Source organism: Mustela putorius, unplaced genomic scaffold (assembly GCF_011764305.1).
Source record: "Mustela putorius furo isolate JIRA1106 unplaced genomic scaffold, ASM1176430v1.1 tig00000095_pilon_pilon_pilon, whole genome shotgun sequence".
NCBI lineage: Eukaryota > Metazoa > Chordata > Mammalia > Carnivora > Mustelidae > Mustela > Mustela putorius.
Window position 1 is genome coordinate 4,667,773 of NW_025421280.1, and position 25,911 is coordinate 4,693,683.

At 42.9% G+C, this 25,911-nt stretch overlaps 1 protein-coding gene, 1 long non-coding RNA gene and 1 pseudogene across 2 annotated transcripts; 1 reads left to right on the forward strand and 2 right to left on the reverse strand.

Annotated features, from left to right (window-relative positions):
* Nucleotides 1-2,194: 2,194 nt before the first annotated feature.
* On the reverse strand, nucleotides 2,195-22,957 carry ARL6IP5 (ADP ribosylation factor like GTPase 6 interacting protein 5). The gene is made up of 3 exons (XM_004738332.3): nucleotides 22,750-22,957; nucleotides 6,527-6,744; nucleotides 2,195-3,826 (listed from the first exon to the last, which is right to left on the reverse strand). The coding sequence occupies exons 1-3, from the start codon at nucleotides 22,923-22,925 to the stop codon at nucleotides 3,654-3,656; spliced, it is 567 nt and encodes a 188-aa protein (XP_004738389.1). The 5' UTR covers nucleotides 22,926-22,957; the 3' UTR covers nucleotides 2,195-3,653.
* LOC106005022 lies at nucleotides 7,259-21,909 on the reverse strand (annotated as a pseudogene).
* LOC123391390 lies at nucleotides 22,937-24,769 on the forward strand. Its single transcript, XR_006606087.1, has 2 exons — nucleotides 22,937-23,045; nucleotides 23,344-24,769. It is a non-coding gene; the product is annotated as an uncharacterized LOC123391390 (long non-coding RNA).
* The last annotated feature ends 1,142 nt before the right edge of the window (nucleotides 24,770-25,911 follow it).

The window sequence follows — 25,911 nt, forward strand, 5'->3', positions numbered from 1 at the left end:
TTCCATTTCTATAAAACCTCCTTGCATGCCAAGCAGGAGCTTTGTAAGTGTCTAGCATATTCTACATCAAGAGCACCCATGGGACATAGTGCTCTAAACATGTTTAAAAGCTTACTATGTATTAGTGGTTGAAGTTCTTTTTTCTTTTTCTTTAAGATTTCATTTATTTATTTGACACAGAGAGAGAGAGATCACAAGTAAGCAGAGGGGCAGGCAGCAAGAGAGAGGGAAGCGGGCTCCCTGCTGAACAGAAAGCAAAATGCGGGGCTCGATCCCAGGACCCTGGGATCATGACCTGAGCCCAAGGCGGAGGCTTAACCCACTGAGCCACCCAGGCGCCCCAGTGGTTGAAGTTCTTGAAAGACCTTATATGTTTGCTTATATAGCCACAGCATTAATAAAGTCAGGAATTTCAAAAAGTGCTAATAGTCCCAAAAGATGGCTTTCATTTTAGTTGTGTGATGAGAAAAGGTGATCCAAATTCATAGCTTACTGTTTCACCACACAGACTTTTGTCAAGGGACAGGTGAAGCCGCTTACTTACACTTGTTCCATCTACCCACTCCTAACCTAAAAATCTTAGTTGAAGATTTTAACTTTTTTTTTTACTGTCTTAATTTTATTTATTTTCAGTGTTCCAAAATTCATTGTTTATGCATCACACCCAGTGCTCCATGCAATTCATCCTCTCCTTAATACCCACCACCAGGCTCACCCATTCTCCCCACCCCCTCCCTTCCAAAACCCTAAGTTTGTTTCTCAGAGTTCACAGCAGTCTCCCATGGTTTATCTCCCCCTCTGATTTCCCCCAACTCACTTCTCCTCTCCTTCTCCTAATGTCCTCCATGTTATTCCTTATGCTCCACAAGTAAGTGAAACCATATGATAATTGACGCTCTCTGCTTGACTTATTTCACTCAGCATAATCTCTTCCAGTCCTGTCCATGTTGATACAAAAGTTGGGTATTCATCCTTTCTGATGGCTGCATAATATTCCATTGCATATATTTAACTTGTTTTTAAAATTTTTTTTTTTTTTTTTTAAGATTTTAAGTAATCTCTAAACCCAACACAGGGCTTGAACTCACAACCCTGTGATCAAGAGTCGAACTCTTGATTCCACTCTGACCGAGCCCGCCAGGTGCCCCTTGTTTTTAAAATGCAATGATTTACAGCTCTTACATGCTACATTTTTATATTATTTTCCTTTCAGAATTGACCACCAACCCTTAGTAATTATTATGAGTATATATTTTATTTAAGTTGTCACTTTAGCACTCAGTCTACAGAATTCATGTAGACACTAGAAAGGGTTCAAATATGTCAGGTCTAGGGGCGCCTGGGTGGCTCAGTGAGTTAAAGCCTCTGCCTTCGGCTCAGGTCATGATCCCAGGGTCCTTGGATCGAGCCCCACATCTGGCTCTCTGCTCAGCGGGGAGCCTGCTTCCTCCTCTCTCTCTGCCTACCTTTCTGCCTACTTGTGATCTCTGTCTATCAAATAAATAAATAAATAAGTCTTTAAAAAAAAATAATATGTCAGGTCTAAAAAAGGATCCCATTGGAATTCAATTTTATTCTGACTGGAAATTACTGAAGAATTAAATAGTGCCATAGCCCCCCACCCCACCCCCATCCAGTGGGGATATGGCCTAAGAACCCCAGTGGATGCCTGAAACCACAGATAGAAATGAATCCCCTATATATGGTTTTTTCCCTGTACATGCCTACAACAAAGTTTAATTTATAAATGAGGCACAGAGATTAACAACAAAAACTGATAATAAACTAGAACAACAATAATAATATGCTGTGATAAAGGTTATGTGAATGCGGTCTCTCAAAATCATCTGACTGTACATACTCATCCTTGTTCTGTGATGATGTGAGATGAGAAAATGCCTCCTGTGGAGATGAAGTGAGGGGAATTACATAGGCATTGTGTTGTCATATTTGTTATCATTGACCTCCTGGTGTGTCGGGAGGAGGATCGTCTGCTTCTGGACTGAGGCTGACCATCGGCCGCTGAAACCATGGAAAGCAGAAGCACGGATAGGGGGCATGGAGGGGAGACTATGGTGTGTGAAACCCAAGCTGAGTGGTTTCTGTCGCAGGGCACGTCCTCTTCGTGTAGAGGGCTGTCACCAAGTATCCCAGGTATTTAGCAACAGATGTGCATGAAACAAAGCCTCACAAATAAAAATCTTGGATAAACTTTATTCTCCATCTTTGGGTAAGGGTACAAACTGTACACCATATCTATGAAGTCACGGCGCTCTCACTGTGCTAGAGAGGAAGGCTGCGGGTTGGCTGAGAAGTTAAAATGCAAGACTAATCAGGAGCAGCATATGCTGTGGCTTCTTATTTGAAGACATACAGAGAGTCTCTTCAGTAAGTACTGCCCCAGTTGTCTTCATAACTCAGTGTTAGGAAAACCCAAATGTTGTGTCTTCATCTATGAAATCACTCAACTGGCAAGCAAAACATTTCGTATCATCTATTTCTAAATACATGAGAAATAAAAGGAAGAAAGTAACAGGATATATAAACTCATGCTATCTTGATTCTAATGTCTAGCTATGAAAACATACAGTGATAACCATTGCTATCTACAATTTTTATGAAGTGCAGAAAGCCACTAGTGACTCCCACTTTCATAAGTCTTTTTGCTTGGTCATCAACAGATGCCTTTCAGATTTCAAAAGACCAACCATTATTGTTCTCTTTGTGCCCCTAAGAAATCAATACAATGTACATCAATTTCCTTCTTTCTGAATGTTCCAGTTAAAAACTAAACAGTGAAAAAAATATAGGAAACATTATCTTGGACACCTTTTTATCAAAACAACAAAAGATGTGCCACATGAACAGAACTCAAGTTTTATTTTTTTGTTGTTGCTTTTTTTAACAAGACTCTCAAGAATAATATAGGTTTTATAGATAATAACCTCAAAGAAGGTGATCTTGAGGTTGCAACAGATATCTGCTAGTGAAAAGGCATTACTAGTATTTCAAAAATTTACAAGAACTTGACAAAGTAGTCTCCTAAACAGCTATCTTTATATTTGTAAACAAAATAAAAACTGGTTTATCCAGTTTCCACTGCACGTCAAACAGGAGGCAAAGTGATACAGATCATCTCTGATTTTAAAAGAAGAAGAAGAAAAGCCAAACTAGTTTAGACTGCACGTATTCTAGTCCCAGGGAATATTTTTGGAGGAGGACACGGGAGGGGCAGAGGAGTAAAAGTCTAACACGTTGACATCTACTTTAACAGTTTTTTTTTTTTTCATTTACTCGTATTGCCTTGATACAATTAGTTTTTTCCCTACAAGTTAACAGTACTGTTGCTGTACAACGCAGAATGCTTTTTCTTTTATTTCTCTACAGAAGCAAGTGTGATCCCTTTCCTAGCAGTTTGCATAGACACACTTGAGACTTCAGGCATAATAGGAGGGTAGTTTTCTCGCAGTTTCTGAGGGCTTCTCTCTGGAGCATTGGAGATGTTAACAGTTGGACCTACACATGCATGCTGCCGTAGGTAGGTGGACGTTACAGGCGCCTCCGAGTTCAAGAACACAAGTGGGGAGTAGGTCTGGATAAGGGCAAACTGCAACTTGATGTCTGCCACAGCCCTATCAAGGGGGCATGGGTATTTATTCCTTCACTCTGCTGATATAGTCAGCAATTTTGGAAACACTTTCCTCCTGCTGTTCTAGGGCATCTAGGACAATGCCCATCGGTGTCCTCTTCAAGCCTATTCCCTCCATTTTATTCTCCAGTTTGTTCTTGAGGTTCCGAAGTCTCAACGACGCGTGGATAAACATCACTGCGGGGAAATGAAACCCGGTTAGCACGGAAGCAATGGTTCTCCATCCACCGCGACCTTCCGCTCCCTGTCTTCACACTTTAGGGAAACCGCCTCAGTTAGCTGTAGACCCGTCCAGTTCTCTAACTGATCCAAGTCCTCAAAGGGATCCTAGGACTTGGTCTAAGGCTCTTCATCGTCAAGTCATATAGTAAGTTTTCTTTATGTGTAAAGGAAAACGTATTCAGCAGGAAGGACTCTAATCTGGCAGCCACACTCTCTCACGCTGAGTTGTTACCCTTCTGCTACTACTTAAATGCCTTGAAATTCACAGTGAATCAACAGGATTCCAACTCACGTAAAAACCAACTAAAACAAAGTTTTCCAAAAATGAACTCATGCTCGGTTCACTAATAATCTTCCTGCAGGAAGTGTGCGGGTGAAGTCCACCAGGTTGTGCCTCCCGAGAGGCAGATGTGCCTCCCGAGGGGTAGATGTGCTTCCCGAGGGGTAGTCTCCCACAGTGCTGGGTACAGACGTCTAGATAAAAACTCATGGTTTTAGGGGTGCCTGGGTGGCTCAGTGGGCTAAAGCCTCTGCCTTCGGCTCAGGTCATGATCTCAGGGTCCTGGGATTGAGCCCCACATCGGGCTCTCTGCTCAGCGGGGAGCCTGCTTCCTCCTCTCTCTCTGCCTGCTTCTCTGCCTACTTGTGATCTCTGTCTATAAAATGAATAAATAAAATCTTAAAAAAAAAAAACCAACTCATGGTTTTATAGATCTCAGGTACCTCAAGGTTCTGTACATTTGCTTCATCACTTACAATTACTCACATCTGTTTACTAAGAAACATTCCGTGGCCCCTCTCCTGGACCTCCTGAACCAGAACCATGAAGGGACAGGCCTGGGAATCTGTATTTTAAACAGGCCCAGCAGGGGATCTCTATCAGCAATTTTCTAACCCCCATGCACATATAAATCACCTAGGGAGCCTGTTAAAAAGAAGCAAATTCCAGGTCTCCACCACCCAAAATTCAGAAAGACTGAGGTAAAGCTCCATGATGTAAAAAGCCACTATTCACTCTGGATGATTCTCATATGTTGATCTTAAGACTCTCATTTTGAGAAACATTGGTATGCCTTACATCTGGAGTCTCCCAACCTAGAGCTTTGGAAACATTTGAGGAACTTTCTAAAAATACAGGTTTGGGGAGCACCACTGTCAAATCACAGAATCAACATCTTAAGGGATATGGCTAGGATATGGCTATAAAAATCCATATTTTTTAAGTTCCTATATGATTCTGACAATCATCAAGGTGTAGGAGTCATGAATCCTCTCTAATTTCCTTATTTTATTTTATTTTATTTTTAAAGATTATTTATTTATTTATTTGACAGAGAGAAACCACAAGTACACTGAGAGAGAGAGAGAGAGAGAAGGAAGCAGGCTCCCTGCTGAGCAGAGAGCCCAATGCGGGGCTCGATCCCAGGACCCTGAGATCATGACCTGAGCCGAAGGCAGCGGCTTAACCCACTGAGCCACCCAGGCACCCCTAATTTCCTTATTTTATAGATGATCAAACTGCAGCCCAGATAGGGTACCTGGTCCAAATCACATGGCTGGTTTCCAGCAGGTCTAGGAATAGAAATCTGGACACTTGACTCTCTACCAATGATCTATTTCATAACACTGGCCTGTCTGGGGCCCTGATGTGGAAAGGTACTGAAGTTAACAAGTTGTGTTAAAAACAAACCAGAACCTTTGAAATACTAAGCTTGGCACATAAGGAGAACTTCAGGAATATTTCAAAAGTTTGAATTTGCTGATTCAAATATTTTGTCCAATAAGGGTCACCTGGCTGGCTTAGTTGCAAGAGCATGCAACTATTAATCTCGAGGTCAAGAGTTCGAACCCCACATTGGGTATAGACTTTACTTAAATAAATACTTAAAAAAAAACAAATATTTTGTACATTAAGGTGTGAATTCACATGGGCTTAATCTAACATAACCCCAAACAAGCAACTGATTTTATTTAATGAAACAAATGCCCATGTGAAATGCTATTAAAGGGATCTTCTTGTGACTTAATATAATAGAATTTAATTAGATTTCTGCTGATGAGACTGCAATTATATCTGTTCTCTATTTCAGGTTTCAAGAGTTTGGAATCTCAGTAAATGACACATGTAAAATTTGGGAAATATCTGGTCCTTGCCACCAAAATCAGAGTACTCAGTAACTGTATTCTGGGCCACTTATTCTTAAAGACTTAGGGCACTTTGACACTAAACATGATCTACTGAGTAAGCAGACAGTAAAGAGTTTATTTCTAAGTGAAATCCATTCATTCTGTGTTAGGACAGGATGAATGTCCTTTAGGAATTTTTAAGGAGATTGAGATCAGACTAGAGGCTGATGCAGGCTGTGCAAATTTCTTGCCATCGGACTTGGGATTTGTATTTCTTTTGTGCATTGTCATATCCCCGAAGACTGTCTGGCACATACCAGGCCCTCATTATATCTCTGTGGAATTAGTGAAACATCAGGCCTTGATCTGCTGTGGCAAAAAATTCAGATAATTTTGCAGACATGCCTACACACATAAAGAACAGGTCAGGTAATTCCCAATGAACAATTGCTCCTACTTATCTTTTCTTTTTTCTTTCTTTTCTTTTTTTTTTTTTATGGCAAGAAAAGAAGACAGAGGTTCACTTACGCAATAAAGGAAAAGTGATGCCAAACACAAAGACCATGACTCCCCCGAACATGGATATGAGGAAGTAGCTAGCCAGCATGACCACCATGACAAATGTCGTGGGATACTGCTTCTTCATCCGGCGGAGGATATCTTTGTTGTGGGCTGCCCACACGAACCCCGTGAACACAAGCACCACCACAATGCCTCCAAGGATCATGTTGAAGGGGCTCAGGAACCTGGAATACGAAGAAAAAGGGAGGCGAGGTCAGCACTGGTAGCCGCAGGATGTGAATAAAGATGAGGAAGGTGAGGAGGAGTCAAGTCCATGCTGAGTACTTAGCATTTTATCTACATGGTCTTATTTAATCCTCATAATGTGATGAGGCAGATAGTATTAATTCATTTCTCAGAAGAAGAAACAGAGGCATGGAGGTGAGAAAAATGGTGGCGCCAAGACATTTGGAAGTCTGACTCCCAACAAACTGGTCATCTTATTCAAGGCCTATAATTTTCAAAAACATTTTCCCCCAAAAGCCCATACATGGTTTTTATTACATTTTATTTTCTTATTTTTTTAAAACATTTTATTTATTTATTTGACAGACAGAGATCACAAGTAGGCAGAGAGGCAGGTGGAGAGAGAAGGGGAAGCAGGCTCCCTGCTGAGCAGAGAGCCCGATGGGGGACTCGATGCCAGGACCCTGAGATCATGTCCTGAGCCAAAGGCAGAGACTTAACCCACTGAGCCACCCAGGCACCCCAGTTTTTATTGCATTTTAAAAGATACTACAAAATAAACAAACAAACAAACAAAATATTACAAATAAGTCTGAGGAACCATCTGGGGTCTTGCTGTTTCTAGCTGGACAACTTCAGTCTTACTTGTCCATCGCCTTGCTGAACGGGTCCTTTTTCAGAAACACGGGTACCATCCAAACTTTTTGTTGATATCTTTGATTTCAACTGTTGTGGTTTGCTGAATCAGAGCCGCCAAATCTGATCCATGTTCAATGTTGTTTCCTTCAAGAATTAACTCATTCTCCTGGGCTTGAGATACTGAACAAGCCAGGCCTGGCCTCATCCAAACCCTGCAGATGTCTTTTTCACCCAAGAAATTTTGGATTTCGACAAGAGAACCATTCTCCCAGGGAATGACATTGCTGGGGAAGCAAGCACAGCCCTACCTCCACCCGTAACGGAAGCCCGGTGTGACGCCCCTGATCACGTTCTGTACGTGACTACAGATGGTGCAAACAGGAGCCCGACCCTTTGTCTTCCCCCAGGTTTGTCAACTCTGAGCCTCTTCTTTCTCCTTCCAGGAGACTGATGTCTACACTGATGTGACTGACACTCCCCCCACAGGATCCTGGCGGGCCTCTCACGATCACCGTGTGTCCCTGCAGAGTGACGCTGACATTTGCTGGAACACAACAGTCCGACTGCTGAGCACGGTCTTCGTTCTCACGGTAAATGCAGCAAAGAGCTAAGAGACTTTTATAATTTAAGAGAGACTGCCTCTTTTGGAGGGGATGTTTCATTTCATTATATCCTGGGCTCTAGTATACACCCCGGACAGCACTCCCGTATTTTCTGAGCTGTTTGGGTTTATCTAAATCCTCACAGAAGCTGCCACAACAGATGTATGTAGAGGTCCCATGATGGCCTCCATCAGCCATACCCAGTCTGTTGTCACGTTTGTGTTTGGATGGTACAGTGTTTAAAAAGAATTTTTACTTGAATCCCATTGTATTGAAAAAAATCCATACAACTTGGGATTTCTAGCTTTTCCTGTAAACAAGAAAATCTAACAAGAGGAGGCCCACTTTTCCACCTGTCAATGACTGGCTAGAGTGCCTTCTCTTTCCTATGGAACAAGTGCTCTCCAATTAGCCCCCGTGTCCCTACGACCATCTATTGCATGGCCCTCACTGAGCCGCCATTCATCACTGCTTGTCTAACAGCTGCCCTGCACTGCTCTCTTACATAACCTGCCTGGCCCTTGGAGGCAGGTCTATGACTCCCAACACAGAGACTCCATTATAATTCTTTAAAAGGGGCAAGAATGTCATTAGGAGATGGGTTATCTGCTGAGATTTCCAGGCACAGAGCCCCCACCTTCATTGTTACATACCCAAAGGTTACACTGTTGTTGATAAGAAAGAAGAAAACTAGACACAGTAGTTCCGAAGTGAGAAGGGACTGGGTGTTGTGGCCCTCACTGACACACAACCCACAGCATATACAGAGTCCTTCATATGACATTTGTGGTCAGTAAGGACAATGAGTTACTAACTTTGTACCCTCACAACGGGCTTAACGAGCATTTTACTCGGCAAGGACAATGAGGGTCAGCGTGTTTTCATCTTGCACTGAATATCAACATGACTGATTTGGAAATGAGAGACAGGGGGAAAACAGGACTGAGAGGTGATGCCAAGAGCTTACTTTCTCTGAAACAGAACAGATGAAGGATTCGCACTCATGTCAGGGTTCATATTCAGGATAATTAAGATTCTTTTTTAAAAATCCCTTTATGTTTTAGCTCTGATTCTGTCTTCAGAAACACAAAAGCTATGTGAAATAGTTTCAAGTAAGAGAGGAAGTACTGCATTCCTTAATGGGCGAAATCAGGAATAAAATAATGTGAAACTGCTTTGATGAAGTTAAAAATTTCTATTAAAATGCATGGAATTAAACAGTGGGAAGAGTAGTGCAGTAGGACATAATTTAGAGTTAAACCCTATAATAGTAAGTTGCTTATTTCATTCAAATATTCATCCCCATCCAGGCAATAAATCTCCTCCTCAGAATACAATCAAAGGAAACAAATAAAATGTAAAGACCAAGATGTAACAATCTCCACAGGAGTGGTATTTATGATGAAAAACTTACAGCAGTAACATATAGAGCCACCAATTTACTAGAGGTGGTCTATGCGGCTATTTTTAAATACTCAATAATATGGAAAGATATTACTAGTCTATTGAGTGGGTAAAAGTAATCATATTACATTCTCTCCGTTAGGTGGATTTATATATGTCATGTACCTGAGAAGGAGAAATTTTTATAATTAGTACCTTATTCTGTTATCAGAAATAAAATGAACATATATGAAAGGAAAATATAAAAATATAAAAGCAGCTTCTCCCCAGACTATGACCCAGGCTGGGCACAGGCCAGCTACAACCACCCATCTTTACTTCCACTGTCTCTCCAACAACATTCATGCAATTGCAATTCATACACCACAGCAAAGCTGTTCCTTCTCCCACTCTAAGCCTGGTTTCCTGGCGCTTCTCCAGATCCTCTTGTGGCAAGGGGTACCACCCCACTCCCCCAGGCTTTCCCAGCGTCCAGCAATGGACCCATTCTGTCTGTCCTTCACCAGTTCTTTATCATCTGGGCCCACAGAGTCACTCTGTACGTTTTCTGTTTTAAAAAATTGTATCTGGGTTATGCTGTACCTTCTGCCCAGATCTGGGAAAGATCACTGCAGGCTTGGAGAAGGGAAGAACTGGACAGGACAAAAATAAAATCTTTTCTAGCAGGTGGTAAAGGAAACGGAGCGGAGAGGCCCAGAAACTGTCGCCGATTAATACATCTCATTCCTAGCCCTCGAAAGACGCCGAAAGAAGTTATCCTGAGAGACTGGAGCCGTTATAGTGGGCAGCATCGTGGGTAGTTTATTCCCATTGTTTACTAGTTTCACCCCAATATTTTTGAGCTGTAAAGGAAAGCAAACAACAACATGAATACAAAACACTCCAGTGGAGGGTTCAAGTTTAAAGGAAACTGCCTTGCATTAACTGCAAATAAAAGACGGTTGGTTGGTAGCAAAATAGCAAAGGTATCCTACTCAGTTCCTTCTAGAACACCTATCAAAATAATTCATGAGGTGAAGCGCATCATAAAAAGTATGCCAAGTTTTGCCCGTTTTTCTCTGGACAAGCAAAGTAGGCTTCTATGTTGAATGTCTAAATAAAGCCCAGGACAAAGAACAACAAAAAATCCAGGCCTGACTCAAGCAATTCCAAATTTGCTTTTCACCTGTTCCTGTTGCTCATGTTCAAGGGAAAAGAACAGAGCACAGAGCCCTATAGAACTGGTTTTAGCTTACAACACACCCAGCCACAATCTATAATTAGAAAGTAACCAAGTTTCCAAGCTGGAAAAAAATGAACAAAGTTACTCGGAGCAGAAATGGTTTTCTTCCTTATTCTTCTTAAGTGCCATTCCATTCTAACAAAGAGTAAAATTTGTACCACTCCAAGGCCTTGGCACCTACTTGCATTTGGAGGAAAATAAAACACATACACCACCTCCAGGGTTTAATTTCATTTTCCAGTGGGTGCAGGAGCTTGGGAGCCGGCTCTCATCTGAGATGAGTGAAATTTCTTAGTCAACAGCTGGGCTCTTAGTCATGCCAGTCACAATAAAGCCCAGGAAGCTTTAGACAAAAACTCCCATGAATATGTTACCCCAGCTTTCGTGGGGACAATTGCCACTGGGCTCTGATGGGTGGAGTTTCATCTACTGGTAGTCCCCCAGTGAGAAAGGGCGGGAGGAGTGGAGGCGGGAAGATAGAGAGAAGGGAAAAGGACAGAGAAGGGAGAAGGGACCGAGTAGGAGAGAGAGAGAATGCAGTTTTCTGTCCTTGATGGAAATAGGATCTAGTTTAACAACTGCAGAGTGTTCAAAGATAAAGAGCTTCAGTCCCCTTGCACAGATGAATAAACTGAGGCCTGGAGAAGTGATGAAACACATCTGAAGGGGTGTAGGGGAGAGAAAAGGATGCCAGCTGATGTAACCATGACAGCAATTCATGACAGCCCCTTGTGTATTGTTAGGCAGCTTCCAGACTCCCATCGCCCCTCCCCCACACCCACCCATTCTCAGTATTCTTCCACTTGGGGTTAGCAACGAAGGATCATTCTGGGAAATCCCTTGATGTTCTGGCTTCTCTCTGAGGCGAGGTGGCTACCAGCAGGTGTGGACACATGTCCTGAATGTGCCAACATGATTCAGCTAGCCAGAGCTAAAATTTCAGCTCCTGAAGGAGGAGAGGAAAAAAAAAAAAAAACACAAAACCTGGCTGACCACATAATTTTAGAGCTAGGACAGATCTGGAAAAACACATCTCATTCTACACTTAAGCAAGCTAGGGAATGCACAAGTTAGTAAATATGTCCAAACCCATCCACTGTAGGATTGGCGATAAAAGTTTACCAAAACGGACATCCTCAGATCAAGTCGAGTGTACCACTGGTAACTCCGGGCACAATGCAAGGCCCACGAGAGCCAAAAAGGCAGTGAAATACTTCCTGAGCAGTGGAAGCCGCTTTGCCCTGAGTTCCAATTTCCTAACCCCAAAAGGTATTTTTGTAGTTGGGTTCCTGAGGAAGCCTGACTCACCAAGACAGGCAGGGAACAACTTACTCACAGTGGATTTCTCTAAATTGGTGATGTTTTTCTGTGGTCCTTCAATAGCCAGAAGGGTCATTGCACAGATGAACCCACCCATCCATTTTCTTGCTTCTCCTTGCTCTTAGAATAAAAATACAGTTCGTTACACATGCTCCAAGGCCCCACAGGGTCTGGCGCCTGCCTGTGTGTGCCTCTAGGCCACTAAATACTGCTATGGGATTCGTACTGGCACATGGAGCACTGGCTGGAGCGGGAAGGGGGCAGGGGGCTACAGTCCAGGCCACATTTGACTCACTAACCAATCTGGCTTGGGATGCATCTGCTAGGCGGAAGGGGTGCTTTCAATAATCAGTCTGAGGGAGCCTGAGGGCTAGCAGCAGCCCTGCCTGTGGTCTTTTCATACACAGCCTCCTATTCTCACACTCCGTCCCCTGGGGATTTTGATCTCACTCTAGACCTCGCCCTGTCTCTGGCCCCCACAAGCCTGCACACAAGCCATTCTCTGCATGACTCACTCCTACTTCCTTCAAAATGCACCCTGATCAGCCCTTCTTCTGTCTCTCTGTCCACATCAGAGCACCATATGCCTCTCCTTCCTAGCCTCATCACAGCCATGGTGTTACCTTTACTTGAATGAGGACTGGATGCACGTCTGTCTCCCACTGGATTAAGCTCTTTGAGGGCTGGGACTGTAACATTTTCTCCCTGGCACCTAGCAACTTTCCATGACTAGGAATGAAGGGACAGGAAGTTTCTCTTGGACAAATCACTATTATTCTCAGTGCACACTAAATATTACCGGAGAAATAGTCCCTGTCTTTTGTACCTTCACAGAGCTATGATGAAAGGAACAGAGGAAAAAGAAAAGTAGGAAATATCATGTGTGCCTGTCCAGATGGGAGGCAGAATGATTGTGACATGGTCCAAAAGGGCCCTTTGGCTTCCCGGCAGGAGGAACTTTGTAAGTCTTGCCACTAGCACGTGCTGGGGATCAGGAGGGAGCATGGGGGAGCCACAGGAGACTCAGAGTCCTGCAGACATGTCTGTACAGGCCCCTCTTGCTCTTTGATTCCCCAGATAACCCCAGTGGCCTTCCATGGTTATTCTGGTTTCCCAGTATGGCTTTTGCCCAGGCAAATACTATTTCTGACTGTAAAGTATAGACATAAATGTACAAATCAGCTTGGGAGTCAGTATGATCAGGGTCACCTTGGCTTAATAATGACCGGGTAAAGCAGACTTTGGAGGAGTCTAAGGCGGAATGGGACCCTTCCTCTTTGGTCGCAGAAAGGACATCGTAACCTAACATTGAGATCTGAGCTGAATTAGGAAGACCCACAGAATTTACTGCACCCTTGTTGGTACTATCAGTGATATCCTGTGCACTTGGCACCATGGATCTAAACACTCAAATGGTCCACTCCGTTGGCAGCAGCTGACAAGTTTAAAGTATTCACAGAAGACACATCTTCTGTACCTCCATTTTTTGTTTGTTTGTTTATTAAGCTAATTGCTGTGCTCGCTTTGGCAGCACATATATTAAGCTAATTGCTTATTTTTTTCTTAGTCAACAGTCAGTTGGGTCTGGTTTAGAAGCCATATATCTCAGACTTCCCTCGGCGAGGTCACTTCAAATAACAGTGTACAAGGATCTGATTAGCTTGCAACTGTTCCTTTTGAAACTTTACATTAGGGCAAATTTCTACCCTATACGATGCTGAGAGAACAGTATAATGGACCTTCATGTATACTCATCACTGCTTTCAGCAATTAGGAACCCATGGGCACTCTCGCAACACACAATGTTTTGGAACTGAGGTGGAAAGATCTTTGTTTGCAAACTGTTCTTTCTGAATCCTTTCAGCAGAGTAAATTCAACTGTTTCCCCACGGCCCAGAGAATCAGGGCATGGGCAAATGTAAATGAGCCTGGTGGCACTTAATCTTCTTTCTTACAGGGATCATCCAGCCCATTTTCCCCCCACCAACACCCAGTTTCTCCATTCCCTTCTGTTTCTCTGAGACACGGAGAAACCACGTGCATGTGTACGGAAGCAGATTAGAGAGGCAGGAACCAAAGCTTCAATTTTCTACTTCAGTTGGACTTTCTGCCTTCTCAGTGGTGTCTCCATTAGTGATTGCTCCGTGGAAGGGTAGGCTGGGAAATCCCACCTGTTTAATGGTAAATCCTTACAGAAGGGAGAGGCAGCCTGCAGCTTTTGTCTGAGATCACAGGCATGAAAGTGTTCTTGGAAATAAGAGGCAAGCAAGCCCATTGCAACAGACAGAGGAGAATGTTATGGGTATGTATTCTGAAGCTGAGTGATAAGGGATAGAATTCATTTGTCCAAAAGGAAAAGAATAAGAAATGTCTAATAGTGCTGTGCAATTTGGTATTAAGGTCAAGTTCATCTTTCAGAATTGGATTTCTAAAGCAGAGCTCTCGGCCCCTACTAAGTAGATTGAGAGCTTTTGCCTTCTAAGAAAGGGACCAGGAACTTATCCAGAAATCATTATAAATCCTAATATGGGAAAAGGAGACAGAAACTACCATCCCCAGGCTGATCGTAGCAGGAAGTTTTTTCTTTTTTTTTAAGTGTTGGGGGGTGGTCAAGAACAAGGCTTCATAAACGGTGTCCAAGGATTTAATGAAAGGCAATCCTTATTAGGTGAAGAATTTTGAAATTATAAATTTTATTGAGGGTTGACAGACCTCTTACAGTTCTGTACTCGGAAGCAGCACGGAACCCATCAAGGAAAGGCACAGGCCAGCACTGCAGGGGCCCTGTCTCAAGTGGAGTAGAAAGACTGGAGGGGAGGAGGGGGATTCATTCTGGGAGGACTGGGAAGGTAGGGGGAGCAGTACTCCTGCTTGTGCCCTCTGTGCCTGCGCAGTCTCTGACCTACAGCACGTGCTCAGGAAATACTTATCCAACTGAGCTGCAGGGGAGGACGGGAAGGAAACATGTAATTATCCTTTCTCCTGTCCACACTCAAGGCCTCTTCCATTTTCAACACCTGAGTTTTGAAATTTGGGATCATAATGAACAGGGGAAAGGAGGTAAGTCAGGTTGAAAAGAATGTTTTGATGTGCGGGTATATTTCTGTACACTTGCTCTCTTTGTATAAAAATGAGTTATGTCTGTAGTTTCGCCTTGCTGCCCCTCTAGACTCTAAACACGATGAAAGCAGGTATCATGGAGTCGTATTCTCCACTGTGTCTCCTAGCACGGCGCCTGACAAGTTGGTAAATGCTTCATAGTCTTTGTGTAGTGGACAAAGCAAAAAAAAAAAAAGAGTAATATTGTAGCATTGGTGTGGGAGTTGATTAATCTCAAGAACTTTTTGCTAGGTTTTGGCATAAAAAAACTGCCATTAATTCCATCTGCAAATGTTTTAATACATTCCAATCCAGAACATCCCAGAGCTCTATTTTTTTTTTAAAGATTTTATTTATTTGACAAAGAGAGATCATAAGTGGGCAGAGAGGCAAGCAGAGGGAGAGAAAGGAGGAAGCAGGCTCCCTGCAGAGCAGTGAGCCCAATGTGGGACTCGATCCCAGGACCCTGAGATCATGACCTGAGCTGAAGGCAGAGGCTTAACCCACTGAGCTACCCAGGTGGCCCCCAGAGCTCTCTGATCCCATTCTTCCTTTACCAACTAGAAACTTGGGTTTTTCATTTTTGCAGCATTAAAAAGTACCAACAATTTGACTATTTTTCAATACCAGACAACTGGCAGCCATAGGCCTCAAACACATTATGGGACCACACTCATTCTGAAAAGATTAAAGTAATGCTCGTTTCAAACAGAAGTACCAGCCTTCCAGAAACGTCTTGCCATTTCAAACAACTAGAAGCATAAAGTGACACCTGGAGTTTCCACCCTCTGGTAACACCTCCCCAGGCCACATAGTAAGGAAGTACTTTAAGAATATATGGGCTCAAGAAAAGAAAAAAAAAAAAATGAGCTCATTCAGGAGCTACACTATGCTGTCCTAAAGGGGAGGCCTGATCATACATGTATAAAAATAGATGAGCCTTTTAGCTGGAGATGCACTGGAGGCATTTATATGTTTGAAAATTCTGTGTGTGGTTGGTGCTTTCTGAAGCCACACCAGGAAGACTCCTGATGGCAGGGAGGAATTTGAGAATAAGAAAGGCAAATAATACAAACTGTGAGAGTCGGTGAAGGAGCTGAATTTGGTTAATTAGAAGCTTCAGAATATTTGCAACGGGACTTAACAGGATAAGTATTTTACTTCATAACAATAAAAGAGGCTACTATTTATTAGCAGCTTTTGGTCCTAATTAGCCACATGAACTCCAGCCTTCCCAACTGTGAAACTGGGAGTTTGATGGGATCAGTACTTCTTAACTTCAACCTGGGGGTGTGTATCAGAATCACTTGGGGAGTTAAGATCCTGCACTCACCCACGAAGTATCTATTTAGTATTTCTGAAGTTAACACCTGGGCATATGGGTACATTTATTTAAAATTTCTCAGTGGTTCTTTTGAACCAGGCCAGACCAGTGTTTCTTAAATTTTAATGTGCCTATGAATCATCTGAGAGTCTTGTCAGAAAGCTGACTATGATTCAGGAGGTCTGGGAGGGTGCCTGAAATTCTGCATTTCCAACAAGCTCCCACGGTGAAAGATGCTGCTGTTCTATGGCCCATATTTTAGATTTCCAGAGCTCAAATCTTTCAGCATTCTGTTAAGCACAGAAATTCCAGTCCACAACCAGAATGCATTATATACTGAGCACTTAAACTGGAGGTGTAGGTAGGTGTTGTCTTTGATTTTCACTTTGAAATAGAGGCAGAGACTTCTATTGCTTTGTATGATATAAAAAGAGTATCAAGGGGCCCCTGGCTGGCTCAGTTACTGGAGCGTGTGACTCTTTATCTCGGAGTTGTGAGTTTGAGCCCCACGCTGGGAGTAGAGATTCCTTCAAAAAAAAAAAAAAAGAATATCTAGTGGCAAGATGTGTTAAGGATGGAGAAGGTACATCATATCTTCTTCAATCTTAGGCATTTTTCCTTTCTTGACTTAAAAAATGCGAAGCCCCTTTCAGCAAAACACACACTTCCCTGCTTCTTATTAATGCTATTCCTTTTAAGTCACCCAGTCTTTTCTGAAGTGATGCCTGAATCTCAAAAAGAAACTGAAGTCTTCAAGGGAAGCAATACAAGTGTTTTTAAGAAACAAGTTACAATTATGACAAAACCACTAAAGCATATCCATCGTCTAATATTTCTAAGAGAACACACAAGCTGTGAGAATTCCAGATATACTTGGAACCTAGGACATAATATAATAACAGCAGCTACTGTTTAAATATTATCACTTGCTGGGCCTTAATGCACTTCATATTAATTAAATCATGTAATTCCAAGTTTATGGTAGTGGGACTCCAGAGCACATGAACTTTTAAGCAAAACATAGAAAAGCAACAGCCAGAATGTTGTCAAAAAAGGGAGTCTGTGGAATCAGCAGAGTCTTCCAGGCAGAATAAAAAAAGAATGATAGCATAACAAATGTAATAAATCGAGGATAATGATCAAAGCCATGTAAGCTTAAAATCTGCTCCATACTTATGTATGAACACTTAGAAGCCAGGAGCTAAAATCAAATTGTTTTGCTAAGTAACTGCCAGGAACTCTGTTTTTGTAACTTGTTATAAACTGACTTGCATTTAGTGATCACTAAATTATCGTGATTTTCTTGGCAACAGAACTGTGGTTCTCAACCAGGGGCGATTTTGACCTCCAAGGGATATTTGGCAACATCTGCAGGCAGTTTTTTGAGGACCTGAGTGCTACTGGCATTCAGAGGGTTGAGAGCAGGGTTGTTGCTACATATACCTACAATACACAGGACAGTCCTCTACAACGAAGAATTGTATGATCCCAATTGTCCACAGTGCTGATATTGAGAAAGCTGGCAGGGGAGTATTTCACCAAAATTCTATAAGGGCAATATGAATTAGTGAAGAGTCTGCATTATAACCTTTTCTAAATTGTATTTTTACACTACAGTAATCTTAGCCAATATGTAGCAAGTGCTGTCAGCAATGACCCAGTTAGAATCACTTGAGGAGCATGCTGTTGCTATGTACTAGAGTGCTGCTATGTGCTTCAACATAATTTGTTCCATTAGGTCAGTTAAAAGTTGCCCCTGTGATTACATTGCAGCCTTCTGTTCATCTATTTACTTTGTATTCACCTACTGAGCATCTGCTATAGAGGAGGCCTCAGGGATACAGCGAATACAAGTAACTGTATAACCACGGACAGTTGATAACCACAGCAAGAAAAAGAAAAAGAAAAAGCAATCACGAACAAAACCCACAGTCTCTGGCCTCTAACCACGGCAAGAAAAAGAAAAAGCAATCACGAACAAAACCCACAGTCTCTGGCCTCAAGGAATTTATAGTCCAGGGTGGAGACAAGGAAACAGACAACTTAAAAGCCTGTGAGGTTAACTACCAGGAGATACAGGCACAGGTGTGTGGCCCAACTAACACAAGGAAGTGAGGGACAAAGGGAAAATGTTTCCAAAGAGATGGTACTAAAGCTGAATCTTGAAGGAGAAGTAGGAGTAGATAAGTTGGCTGGAACTTGGGAAGATGGAGCTGTTGGGATAAAGATGCTGTCTATTGGGCGCCTGGGTGGCTCAGTAGGTTAAGCCTCTGCCTTCGGCTCGGGTCATGGTCTTGGGGTCCTGGAACCGTATTGGGCTCTCTGCTCGGCAGAGAACCTGCTTCCTCCTCCTCCTCTCTCTGCCTGCCTCTGGCTACTTGTGATTGCTCTTGTCAAATAAATAAATAAAATCTTAAAAAAAAAAAAGATGCTGTCTATGTTTCTCATACTAACAATGATAAATAATAATAATAATAATAAGTAAATGTGTTACTTATTATCTGGACACTATTGTAAGAACTTTGCCTGTAGTGACTCGGGTAATCCTCATAGAAGCCCTATGAGGCAGGTACTATAATTAGACTCATTTATAGATGAGGAGGCTGAGGCACAGGCACAGTTGAAGTCCAAGGTTACACAGTTGATGACCGGCAGTTGGGATTTAAAATTTACTTAATGTGGCTCCGGTGCCTGAACTCTTAACCACTGCTTTATACTCTTTGAAGAGCCAGAACATATGACAACTATCTTTAATAAGGGCTGTTAACTAAGAGACTCACTCAGAATTAATCTAAGAGGCAGAGTAGATCTACTGAGTGGAAGTCACATGCCAGGTAAATAAGGCTTTTTGGATGAAGATGGAACTTCTAACCATGGATTACAAAGCCTTGCCTGATCAGGCTCTCAGATACAGATTTACCTCTATCCTAATCCCTCTTAACCTCCATCTTGGGAAAGGCAGCCCTTTCTAGTGCTTTTGGAGGTAGATGATATCCACTTGGTCTTACTTCTTCCTTCCTGCGAGCTGGAAGAGCAGGTTTTCTGCATCCTGACCCAAGCCAGTTTGCAACACAGGAGAATTCACAGTTGAGGCTAGAGACCTCCAACAAGGCCCTGGAGGCCCCTTGTCACTACTCAGGGACAGAAGCTTTTAAGAACACACTTTGAACATTGTTCCTTCCCCAGTAAATACCCAGGCCACATTTTCACACACACTCTACCAAAGTATGGGAAACTATCAGATGCTAAAGAAGATCCAGATAAACAGCCTCCAACACTGCTCTGAGCCACCCATCTGCTGACATCACCGAGAGGAGAGTTCTTTAGAATGAAAAATGTTCCAGAGTCAACTAAGCTCCCTAACCCCGAAGATATTTGGTTTCTTCCAGCTTTAAGAGACTAAACTTCATGACTCATAAGAAGATGACACATTATGGCACATTAGGGGCACCTGGGTGGCTCAGTCGGTTAAGCATCTACCTTCAGCTCAGGTCGTGATCCTGGGCTCCCAGCATGGAGCCCCACTGAGCGGGGAGCTTATTTCTCCCTCTCCCTCTGCTCCCTCCACCCCCCGATCATGTTCTCTTTCTCTCTCTTAAATAAATAAATAAAATCTTAAAAAAACAACAAAAAAAAAACCAGATGGCACATTAATTCAGAGCACAAGACTGAGCAAGTCAATTTATACTCTCTGAGCCTCAAGGATAATAATAATAGTAATAACAATAATAATAATAACTCATCTCACTGGGTTGTATGAGATAATGAAGGTAAATTATTTACCAAATACTTGGCATACAGAGCACTCAGTATGCAATAAATGTTTGCTTTTATTATTATTAGATTGTAAAGAAAAAAGTCGTTTGTAGAAAAATTACTGTGTGTTTGTGGGTGCAGAGAAAACAGTTAAAGGTCATACACCAAATTTTTACTGGGGTATGAAGGAAATCCTATTTTTTTACACACACGTAGTTTTCAAATCAATTTACTGCTAGCCTGTATCTTTTCTAAGTTTTTTAAAATAATAATAAAAGTAAAGATGCTATTTTTTACTTTTACCTTCAAAAAGTTCACTGCCAGCCAACATTTCTTATTTGAAAGGAGAATGGGAAAGGCCAACTCTTTAAAACTGCCTGGAGTGAGTAGGCTATGGCACTATAATGAAGGAGCTATATTTAGTCAGGGGGCTGGACCCTGACCTTCACAGTGAAAAACGGATTCCATCAAAGCAGCAAGCCTGCCCAAGCCTGTGACTAGTCTGGGCAGTACACCTCTTTGAAAAGCAATAGTTTTGGGGCCCCTGGGTGGCTCAGTCATTAAGCGTCTGCCTTTGGCTCAGGTCATGGGCATGGGGTCCTAAGATGGAGCCCTGCATCGGGCTATGGGCTCAGTGGGAAGCCTGCTCCTTCTCCCTTTCCCACTCCCCCTGCTTGTATTCCCTCTCACACTGTGTCCCTCTTTGTCAAATAAAATAAAATCTTTAAAAAAAAAAAAGAAAGAAGGAAAGAAAGAAAGGAAAGCAATACTTTTCTCTGAACATTTGACTAGTATGTGTCAAACCTTGTCTAATATCTAAGTTTCGAGGGTTACCGCAAAGAAAAAAAAAAAAAAAAGGCCTCATATCTAGATCACCAGATAGTATGTCTGGCTTGTTTGTTTACTAAGAGGGAGAAAAGAAAAAGAAAGCAAACCAACAGATGTAATCAACAGATGCAATCCTATATACTATTTATTTTGTTTCAACAAAATCTTTTCATGTTCTCGGAAATGAGCTTCAAGCATAAGGATAGGGGAAAGGTTCAGGAAGTAGCCGCCCCCGGCCTTAGCCCTGTTCTACCCCAATTAATTTTAACTTGGCAGCCACTCTAATTCAGAGTCGGCTCAGAGCCTATGCCTTCCACACACCAAGTCATTCTTAGAGATTGTGATTCCTTAGGCAACACAGAATGAGGATCTGTGCAACCGTCCACTGAATCCCACAAACGAGGGTTCTCTTCTGCATGGGGACAACTACTCGGAACCAGGTCTGGAAGTTGTGAACTCTCTCCACCGTTCTGTTCCTCAACGACTGCAACGTGCCCTTGGGCTAGAAGTCATGTCTGATCGATCTTGGTGTTGTTTTGAGCTTGTCACCAAGAAGTGACTCAATAATAAATAAGCCAAAGATCAGCAAACCAACCTAAGAAACACCCTATTTGGCCTTTCCCACACCCTCCAAGTTGCAGATTCCTCCTCTTTCTCCCAGGCCAACTCTCCCTCTGTATTGGCAAGCAAGTTCCTTTATAAAATCTGAGGTTGGCTTTTTCTTTAAAGATGCATAGAATGGGGCACCTGGGTGGCTCAGTGCGTTAAGCCTTTGCCTTCGGGTGGGGTCATGATCCCAGGGTCCTGGGATGGAGCCCCACATGGAGCCCCACATCGGGCTCTCTGCTCGGGCGGGGAGCCTGCTTCCTCCTCTCTCTCTGCCTGCCTCTCTGCCTACTTGTGATCTCTGTCAAATAAATAAAGTCTTTTAAAAAATGCATAGAATCAGCAAGATCTAGAATACCGCCATCCTGCAAAAGTCAGAAAAGCATTTCTTAAAGGGTAAACTACAAGAAAAGGTAGTTTCTAGAAGAACAGGTGTGTGTGCGGGAAGCGGGTGGAACTGTATTTGACAACACTTATTTTTAAGATCTGCTATTGAGAAGGTCTTTAATACGATGAGACCACGGGCTAGAAGGGAAGGAGAGAAAGTAGCCACGCCTGACAAGTCCTGGATGAAAACACAAGAGAACCCCGTTCCTAGAGTCAGGGCAGCCTTCACCCCACGCCCGGAGCTGCGCCACCAGGAAACACCCACCCTCTTGCTCCAAGCTCATCTTCCTCACCCAGTGAGACGGGCACTAGGCGGAGAAACCGACAAAGCGTGTCGCCTCCTGGGTGCCCTTTTTACACGAAAAGCCCTAGAATGCAGAGTTCGGATCCACACCCAGTCGCCCCAGTCTCCCAGGGCGGCGCCCGTTCCCACCAGCCCCAAGATAGGGTTACACCGCTTCCCTGGTTCTTATTTTTAAAAGACTGGGGCGCTGCAAATATCTACAACAAGGGCCTAATCAGGGTACAGAAGGGGGAAAAAAAGGATTTTTTTTTTTTTTTTTTTTTTTTGGTTCGAAGCTGGCAAAATTTCCTCACCCCTAGCAATCCCTTTACGTCTCCGCCCGGGGCACGGGAAGGAAAAGGGGACATCAAGATTGCTGCGGCCTCGCCCTGACAAGTTTCCACTGGCTTGACCGCTTGCACTTGCCAGGGCGGAGGCTGGGCGTGGAGAGCGTTTCCACACCCCGGGATCCTGTACCCCCGGAGCCCCACGGTGCCGCCTTCGATCAGTGCCCCGGAGGGGGACCCTACTTACCCCACAACGGAAATCATCATGGCAGCCACCACCAGGTAGTTGGTCTGATAATAGAGCAGGTTGCTCACCACGCGGTTGTTCCATTTGGAAATGTCCCTGAAGTCCGGCCGTGCGAAGCGGTCAGAGCCAGGGAAGAAATCGTCCCAGGCGCGGAGCGGGGCGAAATTCACGTCCATGTCTACTCTTTCAGCTTCTTGTTCTTCCCTTCTGGAATCTGGCGGCGGCGGCGGCGCCAACCGATCAGCTGAGCTGGGTTAAAGATGACAGCGGCTGAGGCTCAGCCGGCTCTGCGGTTGGTGAGCAGCAGAGCGAAGGAAATTGGGAGCGGGCGGGCGTTTTTCTCTTCTTTACTTCTTGATTGGCTCTAAGAGGTTGGCTACGAAAAGTGGGGCCTCGCGACAGAGCAAGGAGCAGAGTGCAAAACGGAGATGAAACTGACACAAAGAAACCAGAGGAAATCCCCAGTGTGAAACGAGATGGCAATGCCCTCTCTGACAGTGCGAATACACACCACCTCCTTTAAAATACCCCCTTTTGGGTGTTCAACATAAGAATGTGTTCTGGGCTTCAGGGAAATTTTTTTTTTTTTTGCAGCTGTTCAGATGCCAATCTAAGTGAAATGGAACGGAAGGCAACTACAGCGTTCCTGGAAGATGAGCTGGTTTTGAAAACTAAGTAGTTACTAACCTCTGCACATCTGAATGCAATTCTCATGTTTGCTCCTTCACTATGAGTCACTATGAGTGAAATCAGATTGGCAAAACGGGAAAGAAGAACGTGTAACAGAAGGCCTGGCTTGTTATTTCACCTCTCTCTCTCTTTTTTCTCCATCTCTGTCTTCTCCAGACAAATTATTGAACTACTGTGCTATTCTGATGCAGTGGGCACTCTGGGTACATCAACCTTGAGCTGGGATGTTGTTCACCTTAGAAAGCAAGCAATGGTTTGCAGTGACCAATAGTGTAGAGTAATTGCTTAGAGTTAGATATTACTGCTATTATTATTAATAATAGTACAGACTATGATTCATCTATATGGTATTAATATTAGTGTGTTAACCTGATTTGTTTTCTGTGGTTTATAATGAACGTCCACTGACTTTTCTCTATCTTGTTGTAATTTTATTGTGGTGATTGTCTCCGAGTGGACTTCATAGGGGACAAAAAGGTAGAAGATTTGAGTATGATGCCACAAATATTTTGAATCCTTTCACTGCTCTGTGAAAACACTCTGGGGGATTAAAAAAACAAAAGGTGAAAAGAGTGCAACCTTGCCCTGCCTTCAAGGATCTTGCAATGCAGTGCAAAGACTAACTTAAATATATTGCACTAAGAGGAGTGCTGAGTAGAGATGTCCCAGAACTTAGTACTCAGTTACAGGAAGTTAGAGGGTGTGGAAGAATCTCCTGGGGCATAGAATTTCAAGAAGCCACACTGTGGGCAAGCTGAGAAGATGATTTTGGTCATGGCCAGCATACCAGCATACCAGTGCCAGTAGGACCCCACACCTGTTGGAGATCTCAGTGAGCTGTGACCAAGAACCTTCTAATTACTCAAGACTGCATGACTGTAAACTGTCAGATGTCTGTTAGTAATAATATGATTCCTCATTGATCATAGGCAATTGATATCCAGTAAACATTTGTTCCGTGAATTTTTTTTTGTTGTTTTGTTTACAGGCACCTGGCTAGCTCAGTTCGTAGAGCATGTGACTCTTAATCTCAGGGTCTCTAGTTCAAGTCCCATGTTGGGAATGGAGCCCGCTTAAAAAAAAAAAAAAAAAGAAAGAAAGAAAGAAAAGAAAAAAGAATGAATTTGTTTAAACCTCCAAGGAGGTTTAAAAATAAAGAAACGAAAAAAGCCAGGTATAACTTGTATTTAGCATGATTTCCTTCTCCCTCTCTTACAAAATACTAACCAGACTTCTCGTTCTGGCTGCATATGACTCCCCCCACCCACTACACATTTCTTTGTCAAAATCATTTTAAATAAAAATGGACACATCTGGAATCCTTACTTGATTTCAGGTACTCTTTGAAATGCTGTTAGTAGCGGTACTTTGTTACTATTCATTTAGAGGGTCAGATTCAGTGTAGAGGCTTTCCTGTGGCTCTTATATCCATGCCTGTGCTTCTAGATGGACCCATCCTGAATATTTATCTGTCTGTATACAAACCATAGTGGATGGTCTAATAGTTTATGATATATTCCCTTTGAAATGAAATAAATCAGTTGCATGTCTGTTACTTTCATTGCTGGCAAGGGCAGGTGGCTATTTCTAATTCGTCTTTCTGAGTCAGTGGGAACGCCTTGGTGTCTTGTCATCTAGCAAAACACCACCACAGCAGTCTAGGTGTTAGTCCCAAGGCACATAGATGAAGGGCTAGATGCCTTTGCACGCCTCTTCAGTGTCCATCAGCACCCTGTTCCCCAGTCTATGAAATGGGTAGGTTTGAACTAGATGATCTCTAAGGCGCTTGTTGGTTTTTATCAAGGGGTGTGTGTGTGTGTGTGTGTGTGTGTGTAGCTTACTGTTGTTAATCAGAAGGTCTCCTTTTGATCAGAAAGTAACATTGCTTGGGCCCCACCCATTGAGCCTGTTTTGAAAAGCAAGGGCTTAATCTCCATGGTTTCTATGGCTGAGTAGCCTGGGCAAAATTTAAAAAAAAAAAAAAAAAAAAAGAGGTTTCTGGCTTGTTGTTACTGAGACATGTGACCCACGAAAGTGGCTGGTGTCTCCTGCTACAGACTGTGGACTGTGAACTCTGTCTTCTCCCACTTACTGCCTGGCACTGACTTTTAGCTCAATGAGTGCTATTGAACTGAACCTGATTGAGGGATAATAAAGGACAAAGAGGAGACAACATCATAATTTATTAACAGCAGCTACATTTACTGAGTACCCATTAGGTTTTACAAAACTCCATGTCAGTGGTTCTCAAGCTTTATTTTGCACAGAATCATACAGGGCTTTGCAAAAGGTTGGGGATGGGGCTTGAAAACTTGCATTTATAACAATTTAACAAGTGGTTGATCAGGCATTGTATTTTGAGAACCACTGTATTTCATTCAATTCTCAGTGTTACAAGGCAAATATTTTACAAATGAAGACCCAACATTCCTCAAACTCTCATAGTTTTATAAGTGGAGAGTTAAGAATTTA